The sequence below is a fragment of the Dasypus novemcinctus genome, chromosome 26 (assembly GCF_030445035.2).
Source record: "Dasypus novemcinctus isolate mDasNov1 chromosome 26, mDasNov1.1.hap2, whole genome shotgun sequence".
NCBI classification, from domain to species: domain Eukaryota; kingdom Metazoa; phylum Chordata; class Mammalia; order Cingulata; family Dasypodidae; genus Dasypus; species Dasypus novemcinctus.
In genome coordinates, this window is record NC_080698.1 from 34,029,468 (window position 1) to 34,045,083 (window position 15,616).

The following is a 15,616-nucleotide window of genomic DNA, read 5'->3' on the forward strand; positions in this document are numbered from 1 at the left end:
GCTGGGATAGTTGTTTAGTGAAAGGTCAGAGTAGACTCTCATTTCCAGAGTGGACTCCTTGTGGACCAAAACTTAGGGGTGGGCAGAAGTGAAGGCAAACATCCTGTGGAAGTGAAGAGAAAGACAAAACAGAGGTTTTGCAGCTCAGGAAATATAAGGTTACATCTTTCAAAGCAGCAGGGGAAAGCTGCCCACCACCTCGGCTCCTCCCAGCAGGCCTGCTGCCTCTTGGGATGCAAACTGCCAGCAGGATCCGTAGCCCCGGAACGGAAGCACCTGCTCTCCAAGGGAATCGCAAGGCAAAGCAGGACTCTGGGGGGAGTGGAGCTCAGGGAACGGGGCGAGGGCATCAGACACGCTATTGTCTTGAAGAGGCCTTTTAATATCAAACAGCACCAGAGCCAGTGCTGGCCTTGGTGAGGAGGGATTAGCCCCTGGGAGGACAGACAAGCTAAGACAAGAGAGAGGCTCTGGGCCTGAAACTCGGGTTTTTGGACGTGTTCAGGAGTGTGTGTGAGAGAGAGCCACTGACTGTCTGCCAAGTGCCAGAATCTAGGAAAAGCACATAGCAGGGCCTTTGAATTCTTGCTTTAGCAAATATATATTTAACCCTTCCTGTACCCCTCCCCAAATTAGGCATCACAGGCCGGGGCAGGCTAGTAGGGGCCGTCTCAAACTTGTCAGGTGAAGTTCCCACCGAGGCAGACGAGAGCGTACTCTTTGAGGTCTCGCATTTTACTCTTATTGTTGTGTTTCCCAGCGCTCCCTAATTCTGGTGTTGTGTGCTGAGCGCCTGCCGCCTCCCGCCTCGCCCCTCTGGCGTGCCTTTCCAGGAAGGCCAATGGCAGGCCACTCGGTGGGTCCCACGCTGCCTGCCGCGGCGCTCTCTCAGCCCCCCACGCCTCCTCCAGCAGCCAGCAGGCTCCAGTAAGCCACCTCTTCAGACATCTGGGTCGCCGGGGGCCTAGGATTTTCACAGGCACTGAAGTGGACGGTCACGTCAAGAGGCTGCCAGCGTCTCACCTGCTGGCAGGAAGAAAGGCTGCTGGTGTCCAGAGAGTCAAGAATGACTCACTTAAGCCGGAGTGTGACTAAGATGAGAGTGTATTCGAGAGCTGCAATGGCCAGAGTACATGGTTAGATCCTGCAGAAAGTGACGGAGGAGGAACCCAGGAGGCTGAGAGCGTAGCTCCCCGCCACCGTGCTGAGCCGTGCCACGCTGATGGCTCACAGGCACTCAGTGAGCATTTCCCTGTCTGCAGTTAGGATGCCCGAACCTTCCCTCTCCTGCAGATGGGACTATGTTTTATGGATCCGATCGGTCTCATCCGTAACTGGGAGGCACGTGAAGATGAAGTGAGCTGTCTCTTTGCAAAGCCACAAGTGGTTCTCAGTGTGGCCTCCATGGTGGAAGATGCAGTTACGCAGGACCCCTGGGTGACCCGGGGCTGGGGCACAGAACTGACATTTTGTGAGCATCTACCAGGTACCAGGAACTCACTAGCTCACAAAATTCTTATCACCACCTTGCCATTTTGTGGGGAAAGAAACTGAGGTTCAGAGAAGTTAAATGATTTGCTCAGGGTCAAAGCAATGCAATTTTACCTTGTATGTCTTAATTACCAGTCCCTTGCTTTTTGTTAAAGCTTCCCCCAAAATTATATTAGTCGGTGGAAGGTTGGTCAAACAGATTTAGAAAACACCATATTACAGAAAGTTAAGTGGGGGGTGTGTTTTGTTGTTGTTGCTTTCCTGCAGGACTTCTTAGAACCTTTGAGGTGCTAATGAGTACTGTGAAGTTCCAAGAGGGTACATACATTAAACAGAATTTACCAGACTCATTTGGCCATGGCCAGGCATCGGGCCTAGCTGGTGTCCTTAAGAACATACTACAGGGCAGGCTGTCCATTCAGCCTCTCAATAAAGCAGATTAGACGCCCTTGGTTGGAATTATCTGCTTACTAGCTAGGTGACCTTGGACGAGTTCCTTAACCTTCCTGGGCCTGAGTTTCCTCACTGGTAAAACAGCGATTCCACGATTCCTTTTTCCCCCACTACTACTGAAGGCCTAACACCAATAACCATTCCAGACATGGAGGGCGGTGTCCAGCACCTACCGCAAAGCATGTGACAGATGAGCGTCTGGGCCCGGGGCCAGCACACTTGTTCTGTGAAGGACCAGATAGTATTTTCATCCTCACCGGTCAAAGGGTCTCTCTCACAAGGTTTCCACTCTGCCTTTGCGTAGGAAAGCAGCCAAGGACCATGAATGGGCATGACGATGTTCCAGTAAAACTTTATTTATAGGCACTGAAATACGAATTTCCTGTATTTTTTTCATGTCACAAATATTATTCTTTTTCATTTCCCACCCCCAACATTTAAAAATTTAAAAACCGTTCTCAGCTCCCAGTCCATACAGAACCCGGCAGCGGGCTGGATCTGGCCCATGGACGGGAGCTTACTGACCACTGCTATATTCAAGAGTTACCATAAGGAAAGCACTTAAAACAGTGCCAATAAAAGGTGCTGTTCTTACTCCTTCAACAGGCTTTGCTACTGTGATGCCCATTTCGTGTTGCGTAGCACTGGCTGACAGAGTGAAATGAGAAACTGTCATGGGGCTAGGAACCTAAAAACAGGTCACAGAGCAAGCTGAGCCTAAGACCCCCTCAGGATATAGAGGCCTCTGAAGGAGAGCAGCAGGCCTGGTCTGGGTCTCAGCAGCCAGTGCCTGCTTGGCAGCCCACCCACCAGTGTGGCCCCATCTTGCCGGCCAGGCAGGCGAGCTGGCCCATCTGTCCACGGCGACATGATTAACAGCACAGGCGCTGCGGATTGTTCCGAGATGAATGGGAGACACTCACAACTCTCCCGCTTATTACCCTATTTGTTTGCTGCCTTCGTCTGCATTGTCAGGACAATCTCAGCAAGCAGGAGTCCCTTGGAACTTTACAGTATAATTTATTAGAGGGTCCTGCCTCTTGGGAATGCCTCAAATTCACACATTTTCTGCTCTGGCAGATGGTTATAATTCCAGCCAATGAGATAGCTCTACTGTAGACTTCTCCAAACGGGTACAAATTCCTTTAAATGCAAAGAGGCAATGAATACAAATTATATACCTGCCGCCGTCCCATACAAGGAGCTCTTCTCACTCTGGGACTGCTGTGCTGACTGAATTACTGAGGCTGAAAAAACCACTCTCTAGAACCTACTCTCCATGAGTGTATTTGTGGTTCATCTAGTGGTTTGTAGCTCAAACTTTTCTGTGCTAGGAGCTTGTGACATTTCTACATGAACGGAAAAACAGCTCTCCCAATTACTGATGCATATACACACGTATGCATGTATTTGTGTAACTTGTGTATATATGTATACATGTGTAAAGATGTCTGTTGGATGTGTATATGTATATAATCCAGCAACTAATGCTTGTTAAGCTCCTACTGTGTGATGCTATACCAGGTACTCTGCAGATCTCATTCTCCCATTGACTCTAAACCTTGTCTTTTTAATAAGATAATATTAACAATGTTGAAAAATCAAAATTTTAATGGTGAAAAGGAAAGCTATAATCACTGTAACCCTGTTTATAGGCACAGAAATAAGTAGCTGTCAAAAATGTCCCTGGACTTTATTTATATGTGACCTTCAACCAACTGCTCTTTCCTCTGGGTCAGGAAAATAAATAAAAATATGATTAAACAATCACAAAAAAGAAAAAAAAATTCCTTCTCATTCCTGGCTTTCAAACCAATGAAGCATTAAGAAAAAAGTTCAGGAAATAAAAATTTGCTCATTATTAAAAACATGGTACAACACAACCAATACTGGGATATTGTCTTGTGACACCTTAGAGCAAAGAAAAGAACAGCAGAGTGTATGCTTCTACTCTCTGCTTTAGAGATGAGGAAAATGAAGCCCAGGAGGCCAGCTTGGCCAACGTCACCCCCTCAGGTGGAGGGGGAAGTCTCGCCCAGTTCCATCTGACTCCAAAGGTGTATCCTGTTCTTTCCAGGAATCACATCCGTTTGGGGCTCCACATTTGTTATTTGAGAGTCCCTGAAGTTGACAGAACCGGTGCAACTGCCTGGACAGGTCCCAGTCCAGCCTACATGGCAAGACACCCATCGTGGCTGGCAAGCCTTTGGTTCTGGGGTTGAAAGTTGCATTTTAAAGCTACAGTCCAGGGAAGCGAATTTGGCCCAATGGATAGGGCGTCCGCCTACCACATGGGAGGTCCACAGTTCAAACCCCGGGCCTCCTTGACCCGTGTGGAGCTGGCCCATGCGCAGTGCTGATGCGCGCAAGGAGTACCGTGCCATGCAGGGGTGTCCCTGCGTACGGGAGCCCCACGTGCAAGGAGTGTGCCCCGTAAGGAGAGCCGCCCAGCGTGAAAGAAAGTTCGGCCTGCCCAGTAATGGTGCTGCACACACAGAGAGCTGACACAAGATGATGCAACAAAAAGAAACACAGATTCCCGGTGCTGCTGGTAAGGATAGAAGCAGTCACAGAAGAACACACAGTGAATGGACACAGAGAGGAGACAACGGGGGGGGGGGGGGGGGGGGCGGGCAAGGGGAGAGAAATTTAAAAAAAAAAAAAAGCTACAGTCTGTGCTCAACACCAACCTCCCCAAGAATCCTCTAGTCTGTTTTGAAGAAAAAGCAGAGCTCTTCAAAGGATGGTTATTTCTCTCCTTTCCTGACTCCTCCAAGCCTCTCAACTGGTTCTCTCCTTTGGATTCCCAGTTCCAAAGAATGCTCCATAATTGAAGAGTTGATTAAAAACTGCTTTGTAGGGTTCCCCTATCGCTTTGGGTAGGCTTTTTCCGAGCAAGGGAAGATGGGTTTGCCTCCCGTGAACTCGTGGTAGCGATACCTGTGGAGCTGTGCAGTCTGGATTCAGCGGAGAGTACTGCGATTAGTGACAATCGGCACAAACAAGGTGGGGATGGCAACAGTTACAGGCCATGCCACTTGCCAGGTCAAAAGCACCTACGAAAGGACTGATTTCTCTCTCCTCTCCATGCATTCATGCTCATTCATTGAATGCACAGTATCAGGACTACGTAAATGCTTCGTGACTGGATGCCTTGTAGTGAGCTCTGACCCCAGCCTTGTGTTCAAAGCCTGGATAGAAGGTAGGCTTACCAAGCAGCTAACACCTGGATCTACTTTCACTTCAGGGTTTATCTAGATCTAAGCCCCTTCCCACCTTCCCAGATACGTCTCATGATGCTTCCTAGAAAAATCCGAGCCTTCCCTGCAACATCCAGGGGCCTATTTCCACAGTGCAGAGCATCGACGCTGCAGGGGAGGTGGGGAGTCTGCTTGGAGCCCAGCTTCTTTAAATAATTAGCAAACAAGGCGTTGACCAAGGTCTTTTGATCCTAACAGGAGTGGCTCTGTACCTTTACCTGCTATGAGTTTAAAGTTCAAGAGTGGCTCTTCAGAATTACTGGGAGGTGAGGGACAGATCTAGGGGCCACCCTGCTGTCTCATGTTCTTTTCATTGCCCCAGGCATAGGCTGGCTGGCTATGTGAGCCCTCTTTCCAAGCCATATGACTACGGATGCTGCAGAAAGCAGGTTGGGCACTTTCCGGCTTAAGAAACATCTTGCTTCTCGGTTAATGGCAGAGCAGGTGTAGCTCAAGAGGTGAGTGCCTGCTTCGCATGTGTGAAGCAATCCCAAGTACCTCCTTAAAAAAAAAGCAAGAGGCAGCTTTCTACCACAACAGTCAGTGTCCCTGGCCAGCCTATTCCTCAGTAGTCCTCAGCAGGGGTTCTGGACATTTGGTGTCTACTCTGGAGATTAGTTGAGGACAAGAGGAAAGAAGTCTTCAACTGTTTCCATTTATACAACCGGCATCGGCACTCTTGCTGAAAAAACAAAAACATCCTCGCACATACGCCATGAGTGAAACCACTTGCTGCAGGTCAACATCTAGTGTGGTAAGCAGTTGGTATCCTCTCCCAAAGGGTGGTACCAGTGCCATCAGCAGTGGGACCCTCAGGGACTCCTCAGGTACCCATGAAAGCAGCGAGGGGTCTTTGGAGGCATGTACTAAAACACAATCAACTTCAGCTTCTGTTAAATAACTCAAGTTCTTGAAATGAAATCAGCTTCCTATTCACACTGAAAATGTTTCCACAAGTAAAAAAAAATCTGGTACAAAAAGTGACAAATTTTCTAAGGGCTAAAATCTACACACACAAAAATAAAAGATTTCCAACGTAAATTTTACTATTTTATTTGTGAAAAAACTACAAGCAGAATTCATAAATAGACATTTCTATTTAAAGCAGGAAAATGATAAAGTGGCTTCTAATAACATAGTCGTGCACATGCCAGTAACAGGAATATATTAACATCTTTTATTTGCTAGACAAAGAGCAGTGTCCAATATAAATTTCCCCAAAACATTTAAGACCTGTGAATTTCTGACCAGTTCACAAAACCACCAACTGACACTTTAGCATGAAGAAAAAAACAAACCTAACAGACTGTCAGCTCTAAAGACATTACAGAGCAGAAACTTCCAAAAAGCGTTATACAAGCTGTCTTTCTGGGCAAATGAAAAATATAGCTCGTATAATACATTAACAAAAATTCACAAGATTATGTTTTGACATACTTAACAAGCATTCTCTATTTGTCTCCAACAAACAAAGCTAAGGAAATAATGTAACCATCTTTACACAGTAAATTAAGGTTACAAGTCATACACAAGAACAGAACTGCTTGCGCATTAAAAACTGTTCAGCTCCATTGTCATACTCTAAATGTTGGCTCTTAAACCATTTTCGGTTACATACAAGCAAAGGTTATTATATATTCAGCAATTAATAAATTTTCAATAATTTAAGATATGGAACTTAAAGTAGACTGAGAATGGTTTTAATAAGGCAGGTGAAACATCTTAGTGGAACTAAACTCACAGAAGCTTCTGCCAATGTTTCTGAATATCCAAATTGAAAGGTTTTGATTAAAACATTTTGTGGGTGTCAAGATGCCTTTACTTTTTTTTAAAAAATAAACTGCATGACTCGAGCAGAGCAAGTCAGGTAAGCCCTGTGTGTGCGCACGCACGGGTGTGAAAGGTTGCGTAGTATCAAAACAAATGGAAACTTGGAAGCATAACACTGTGCTTTTGTTTTGTTTAACCTGCTTACTGTGCCACTGAATACCAAGTATTTCTGGTCCTCTTTTAATATAAATCTTTATAATCTACACTCTAGTGTTTTTATGCACTGTCTACTAACTGTAGGGCAAACTGCAAATGGAGGAAGTTACAGGAATTCCATTTCCAGAATACACGCCTGAGGGATGTCATCAAATTCAGAAATTTAAAAGCCCAAAGTATCTACCCACCTCACTACAATTCAACAGAATAAGCAACAGCAGCTAAAGGACTGGCCCAGTAACATCTGATTGCTGAGATAACTTCCACTTAGCTGCAGTATCTACCAAAATGGCAACTTCATACCACTTGTTCCAAAGCAATCTCCACATACTCCCTTTTTACCCCTCCCCAATCCTTAATTTATCATGGAGGCAAAACTGAAAAACCAAGACATTGGCAATGAATTAATTAGCAGCCTGAGTAGCTGGTTAATCAGCTTTTTCCACTAATCTAGGGGGTCCAATCACTTTACATGAAACTAATTTTTAAAAAGTACACAGTGTTTCTGAACAAAGTGCATACCAACACTTACTGGTTCAAAAAGCAGTGCAACCCACTTCAGTTTGGTGGCATTTAAATTTTCTTTAAAAAGTTAATTAGAAACTTAGCAATTCCTTATACCTCTGGAAAATAAATATGGCTGACTAATTTACCCTCCCTGAGACCCTTAATAAAAGGAATATTAAAACTTTAGAAGGAATGTCTTTGCAATATCCCACTAATATTAAAATGTGGATTTAAAATTCATAGTCAAATCGCTATGTATTATATATTCTGATACTTACAGAAAGCATCTGATTTCCTTTGGTTCATTAATAAATACTTTAAAAATGTATTTAAAAAGATAAGCATAGCTTGCATCCCAGATACAAGCATTATTTTAAAAAGAGGGGAACATTGTCCATGCATTTGAGAATAGGACCACAACAAAGAGCACTGCTTTAAAAATCTATACCTTTGAGAACAGAATTTAAATTATGGTACATTAGTGACCACAGAATAGTTTTAATGTAAATGTGAAAGGAACCTTTCTCATTGGCTACTCAAATCAAGCTGTTAATTTTTTTTACTTGTTGCCTCCACTGACAGAAGTTACTTCTATTCTTAACCCAAACCAGGTTTTTAACATCAAAATGTGGTGCTTCATTTTAAATCAGCTGCCGTCCAAAAGTCCCTATGATCAAATTAAGGAAATTAACTTGTCAAGTTCCCATGCTTGAAATAACTGAAGTACTATAAACTCTGTGGATAATGAAAGTATAAGTCAAACAGAAGAGTCAAAATCCAATCAAAATAAAATATTATAAAATGAGAAGGGTATTATTAGTGGTCTTTGTTTTTTTGTAAGACAGTAGGAAAAACAGTGAAAAGAAACTTAAAAAGAGTTTAATCAAGTTATCGTTGTATCAAGGAAGAAAAAGATCACACACTCGCCATCAGTATGAGCTTTTTCCTGCTAATCTGGCTGCTAAAGCTAAAGCTATTCACCACTGGAATTCTTGCCCACAGCAGAGAACTGAGAAATGTCCCCAAACACTGAATGTCTGGATTGGATGTATGGTTAACTTCTTTCAGTAAAACAAACAACAGATTTTAAGAAAGAATAAAATAATTCTTACACCGAATTGGTAAAGGGGGAAAACAAGGGGAGACATGAGGCAAACAAATTTCAACTACAAAAAATCACCACTGCAATGTCACATGGAAAGTGGAAACAAGTAATTGCTTCCTGTACGGACCAAAATTACAGTTCAGACTGTTTTAAATCCTAAAACTAAGGGACAATATATAGATTTACCTCAGACATGAGTAGAGGTCTGGAAAGTAGATGGAATTCAAGTTACAGAATACCATATTTTCATGAATGCTTATGTAAAATGTGAATAGTGATGTGAACATGTAACCGTAATTTACATGAATACTTGGCATCCTGGAGCTAGTTTAGTTACTTTTGAATGATCAAAGCCCTCCCTAAACCACTTGTGATTTGTCAGTTATTCCATCGCAAATGCAGGCTATCCGGAGCAGTCTTTAAATTTGAGATCACATTGTTTAAAAAATATATATTTTCATGTCATCCAGTACTCTTTAGACAGATGAGAGAGTCACGTTCCCAAGTGGGTTGGAACATACTTCATGTAAGACTGATTTTAATTTAATTTCAGTACTTTCATAGAAGGGACTGTCCCAGATCTGTAACTGTTCAATGTTGTATTCACTTCACAGTGTATCAAGCACCAGCGTTGCCATGGATTGGTTTCAAATAACCCTTTATATATAATTTTATATTTATATATATATAGTTATATCAAAATTGATAGTACATAGTATAACTGGAAGAAAGAACTAAACTTAAAAGGATATGCTGAAAGGATGAAGTTTGTGAACACAATAAATAAAAGTTCCTCCCCCAACCCTCCCCCCCAACAAAACAAAAACCAGTTGTAATGTACATGGAAAATTGTGCACAGCAGATTTTTTTTTTTATAAAAAGTAGATTCAGGAGCACATCCAATTATAAATGATTGTTAGGAAAATCATATAAAACAATGGAATACATAAAAGTGTCAAGAGTAATCGTCAGGGTGCGAAATTCCTTGGTGGCCAGATGCCCATGGCAAGCAGAAATTATCCTGGTAGCATCACTAAGAGGTCGATGTCCACAGAAGAATCTCCAGGGGTGCAAGCAGCATGGGCAGGTGGAGGATTTGAATTTCATACCCTGATTCATAGTTTTCACAATTCCATGTGCAACTTCAGAAAGATTCATCATTAACTGCTGACATGTCGCCCTTTGGCGTTGAGGAACGTGAGGAGCCCTTGTCTGTGCTCTCTGACCCCGAGCTGCTCTGGTTCTGCTGTTCTGACCCTGCGCTGGAGGTCACTGTGGATGAGGATGTTGAGGAAGAGCGAGTCTTTTCCTTAAAGTCTGTGATAATGACGGTGACGTTGCCCACAGTTACTGCCAACTGCTGTGCGGTGCTCCTGTCCACGTTTTTCAGCCGGGGCCTGAAAGCAACATCATGGGAATAGCCTATTAATAAGCTACAGATGAAAACTACCTCTGGCAGAACAGCATCCATATACACAGAGATTTCATGACACTGTGGCAATGAATCTAAACAATCCATACCTAAACTTACTATTACAAAGTGTGCTAGTTAAACTTTACCAATAATAGAAAACAACTGTAAAGAAGCAAAGCTTCGGATCACTGCAAAACTGTTAATTATATTTCCTTTATTCTGTCTTGGCTAAAATGAGATAAAACAAAACAAAAAAAACAAAGGATAACAGTCCCACATTGAGCACTTCACCTCAACCTTCTCCTAGCCTAGAAACCCACAGGTACGAAACCAACCTGGATGCTGATTATGATCACATAAGTAAGAGTGGCAATTTAGTATTTTATTTTAGATTCAAAGTACCTTGAGGTGTGATTTGTTTCACTGGTCTTTGTTGTAGCATTTGCAGACTGTATGCTGTTTGCTTCACTAGGAGGGTCTTTCAGAATATCGGACTTTGGTCTAAAAGAGGGGAGGAGTTTTAAAAAAGACATTTAAAAGATATCTGATTCATTTATAAAATAGTATAAAGTACTTAGCTACCAAGGAACTTACTTTGTTTTCTTGTTGGTATTTTTCTTGGTAACACTAGGACTAATTTCTTTATCTTTCTCAGGTTTTTCTTTGTCTTGCTTTTCAACTTTCTCTTTCTTCTCCTTTTTAGGTGGTGGTGGGGTAGCATACTGCTGTGCCACCTGTTGTGCAACCAGCTGAGAATTTATCCGAGGTTTTCTGAAAAGTTCAAGAAAAGATACATATCGTTATTTCCTTTATAAATAGTTTATTGCTTTATAAATATTTCCTTCAATCTTTTTATTTTGGTCTCATTATTTCTTAAGTACTTTGTTACTGGTATCTGGCAAATAAAAACTAAACTAGATGGTCAACTATTATTTCTGATTATTATTTCTATGAAGTATGGGCAAGTCCATAAAACTTTCCCTTTTCCAAAATTAATTATTACTTTCTGTACATCTACCTTTAATGACATATACCCATGGCACACACATACACATTCCTCGAGTAAAAAAAGTATTTCAGTTAATAAAACATGACACTGTCTCTAATAGTGCTAAAAATACTACTTCCTTTGGGCTGTCAAGATTATACTGACTGACAGCTTTCAAATACTCCTGCTTCAGAGGGTTAATCTCATTTTATTAAATGGACACTGGTAATCCCTTGAACAGAAAATGAAATTAGAAGTGTGACATTCACTCCTCAATCTAATTATTCTGACTTGATTTGCTCCCCTACAGCTCTTGTCAGTGGCATGGACAATATATAGAGAGCAATAAAAGGTAACTGTGTCTCATACTAGCTTCCAAGGGAGTGAACACTGAAAGTCACTATTAAAAAATCCTTCACAAGTGATACATTCATTATGCCATCAACCATTACATTATGCCCGTGCCACTCTCCAATGAACACTGATTCTTAGCACTATTGTTTACAAATTCTAAGTGGTGCCAACTACTTTTCACAATGTGTGACCATTCACATACCCAAATGGAAAGGGAAAAAGGCCTCCTGTGCATGATTTCTATTATAATAGCGAAATAGAGATAAAAAGAATATATAATAAGTTAATATATATTAATTTTCTAAGACCCACCAGGTAGACAATTACAAAATAATAAACCATCCAAACATGCAAGGTACTCTAGCAAGGTGAGGCAACTGGCTTCCACAATAGTAACTAACATTCAACCTTCAGATATATAACTCCCCCTTCTCCCCCCAGGATGGAAGAGATGGCCAGAGAAAAGTGACTGGACACACTAGGTCTGGCTTATCAATGGGAAAGCCACGGGTGGAGGGCTAGGGAAAACAAAAACAAATCTAGGAACAACAAAACAATGCTTCTTTCTTAAATAATTCTACTATTCTTTGCAAGAAAACAATAGTCAGAATTGCCAGGTTCACAGCATGCTGACCACTCATACTAAGAACGGTTACCGGAGCACCTGGTGGCAGTGGATGCCCCGGGGCTGACAAGGGAAGCACAGAAGAAAGGGACAGAGCTGTTAGGGTAGGGAGCCTTCCAGTTACCAACTTAGATCCTACCTCAATAAAAACTGTAATCAGCAAGGACCCAATAAAGTCATGTAGTTCAACACCCTCATTTTCCAGTAATCAAACCCAGTAAATTTTTTGGCCCTTTCTATGCCGATATCACACAGCTATTTAAGAGAGATCAAGTTGGGGCCTAAAATTCAGATCTTTTTTTGTTTGTTTGTTTTTTGTTTGGTTTCAAATTAGCACTTACTCCAAGTCATCATCAAGGCTAGGGTGAGTGCTGAAGGCATTGGGTTTGTTCTGGGTGTTTCTGTGGTAGTATGGCTTTGCAAGAAAACATACAAAGGAGCCATTTCTGAGAGCAAATTTCCTATAGGCCTCCAGCAAGAGACCTTGATTATAGGGATGGCCATACTCGAAAACCCAGTCTCCTTAAAGTAAACTTCAGCGTGGATCACATGTGGTCCCACCTGTCACTGAGCAAAGGGTTCAGACAAACAAGTGAAACCATCTCTGGAGTACAGGGTATGTACTTACACGAAGCATCCCAACCAAGGGAGATACAATTCCAATATGAAATGTAACTTTGTCATTTCAGAGGTTCTAATAGCAGCAGCAGCCATTCTAACATATTTCATCCCATCAAATAAGTATGACGGTGTTAATACTTACACAGAAGAGAATCACCACTACAAAACATTTCACATGCACTCACTGGGGAGATGAAGAGATTAGCTGTCTACAGGGATTATCAAAAGGTTTAATCAGAGTAAAAACAAATGGCCACACATCAACCAATACTCAGTTGTCAAAATGAAATCACTCAGAGTTATGTGAAGAAACCATTATGTTTTTCATAAAGTTTTAACTTGAGGTAGGATTTCAATCAAGCCAATATATGTATATATTTTACTCCAGAACAAGAAAGAGTATCTGGAGACCGATTTAAGAGTACCCTAAACACCAAGAGAATCGAAGCCAGATGCCTAGTCCCAGAGCACTCAGAGCCTCATCACCAGGCCCACTCAATCTGAGCTGGAGGTGCTTCTCACTCGAGGGAATTCTATGATTCTACAGAATTCTATGATGTCATTTTACTTTCTACCATAATTGCCAATCTATTATACCTCAGGAAAGGAGTGGGTTCCCATTCTTCTGAGACAAGACAGAAAGAAATGCTAGGCAAAGATAAATCAACATTTTTACAAGGAAGAAGATAATCTGAGGAGGTTCTCTGGGTTGGCTTCTCCTTTCCAGGGAAGTAGGAGATAAGACTCACTGTGAGCTAGGGTGGGACTATGGGCAGAGTTTGGAAATGAGAAATCAGACAACCATGGAGATCAGAAGTGGTGACTGCTTAGATGACTAGGAAGTACTAACAGTACAAAAGAGAGCTAGTGATGAACAGAAAGAAAAGGAAATTATGTGTCTCTCTCAAATTGTCCATAACGGCACAGGTATGATGTGCCTAAAAGAAGTGAACATGCTTACCCAGAATTCCCTACCAAAGTCAGATTGCCAAGGCTCTTGATTTGCTATATACAAAACGTGAGGTACCTATTGGATTGTTTCTGCTACTAGTGATCCATTCTCAAGATTTGAGCGATATACTCAGAATTCTTCTTCAACATATGCAACATAATCAAGTATCTATAAAACAAAATCTACAATGTACAAAACAATAATAAATCCAGCCAACACTCCTAATACACAGGATGTGTACACCACATAACCTGTGTGAACGTTCTCACTTGCCCCTAAGCAAATGAATGTTTCACTACAGTGATAAAGAACATTTTCTCTGTTGGCTAACCAAACAAAAAGTTCACAAGTGAAAAGGACTATTCTGGGCCTGGATATTACCAAGAAAAAAATGGACACTTGCTAAAAATGCCTGTGTTGTTTCAAAACGTATTTTAAAGTTCAAGTAACAACTAAAATTTTAAAGCCATTTCACCCCTTTTCCACACACCCACACACACACCCACACACACACACCCCTCAACAATAGAGGATTAATTTCAGTTGTTCTAACTGCTTTTCAAATTAGTTTCCCGTCAAGTCCTAGGGTTAAGGAGGAAAGTAACAGGTAAATTCATCTCTGGGGTGGGGGTGGGAGTGTAAAGAAAACTAGAAGAGTCACTGGTGTGAAACCTCCCAAGTAAAGCTGCCACCAAGTCAGAATTGCTGTGGACTTTTGCCATCTATCCCTTCATTTTTAGAGTAACATACTTTTTTTTTTTTAATTAAAATTTTATTTTTTATTTATTTCTCCTACCCCCACCCCCCACCCCCCGTTCCCCCTATTGTCTGCTCTCTGTGTCCATTTGCTGAGTGTTCTTCTGCGTGTGCTTGTATTCTCATTAGGTAGCTCCGGGAATCGATCCTGGCACCTTTCGGAATGGTAGAGAGGCGATAACTCTCTTGCTGCCACCTCAACTCCCTGTTCTGCTGTCTTATTTTCTCTCCTCTGTGTCTCTTGTTGTATCATCTTGCTGTGCCAGCTCTCAGTATTGGCCCACACTCCTGCGCAGGGTGGCTTTGGGGGTGGGCGGGGAGAGGCACTCCTGCACAGTGTGGGCCGGCACTCCACGTGGGCCAGCTCGCCCTCATCAGGATGCCCTGGGCATCGAACCCTGGACCTCCTATACAGTTAGGCAGGAGCCCAATTGGTTGAGCCAGCAGGAGCCCAATTGGTTGAGCCACATCCATTTCCCTAGATTAACACACTTATGACTGCATGTGGACATCTGGACTTCCCACAGATGAATCCATTATGACAGTATCCTCAAATCTTTTTCTCTCTGCCTTTGAAGAGCACAGATTTGTTATTTGGAGTGTGTTGTGTGTGTGCACGCAGGAAAAGACTGGCTTCATAAGCCCAGGTTAACTCAGATTCTAGTTTAGCTAGATGCCTTCCCTAGAATCTCAATGCCCTCTTTACCCTTACCACATACCTCACTCTGGCAAGAATGTTTTCCTTGCTTTCCAATGCCCTTGGAACATTCCCTGTAAGGAATAAACCCTTATCATGATATTTAACACTTCTGGTCCATAAGAAATAGTTCCTTCCCATGAATTTACATTGCTTATTAAAGACTTCTAAGTGTCATACAGTATACTGCAAATGCCTTTTACTTAAAGGGCAGAACTTTCAGCACACTATAGAGTCAATTCTTCAATATGTAGCTGTCCTGGTTAGTATCTAGAGAAACCAGAGACAGTCTGAGTCCTCCAAGATTACCAAATTTTCTCAATTAACAGATTCAAAAGTAAGCAACTAACAGTCTTCATGATACAGAAATATTAGACTGAAGTTCATTCATGGTTTCATGGCTTTTA

At 42.1% G+C, this 15,616-nt stretch overlaps 1 protein-coding gene across 1 annotated transcript in view; it reads right to left on the reverse strand.

Moving 5' to 3' along the window:
- Window positions 1-6,241: 6,241 nt before the first annotated feature.
- Window positions 6,242-15,616, reverse strand: part of RYBP (RING1 and YY1 binding protein) — an 88,050-nt gene continuing 78,675 nt past the window's right edge. The window contains exons 3-5 of the mRNA XM_058288494.2: window positions 10,811-10,987; window positions 10,619-10,717; window positions 6,242-10,199 (exon numbers count right to left, since the gene is read on the reverse strand). Coding sequence (XP_058144477.1) covers window positions 9,947-10,199; window positions 10,619-10,717; window positions 10,811-10,987 — 529 coding nt within the window. The 3' untranslated portion in view covers window positions 6,242-9,946. The remainder of the gene's footprint in view (window positions 10,200-10,618; window positions 10,718-10,810; window positions 10,988-15,616) is intronic.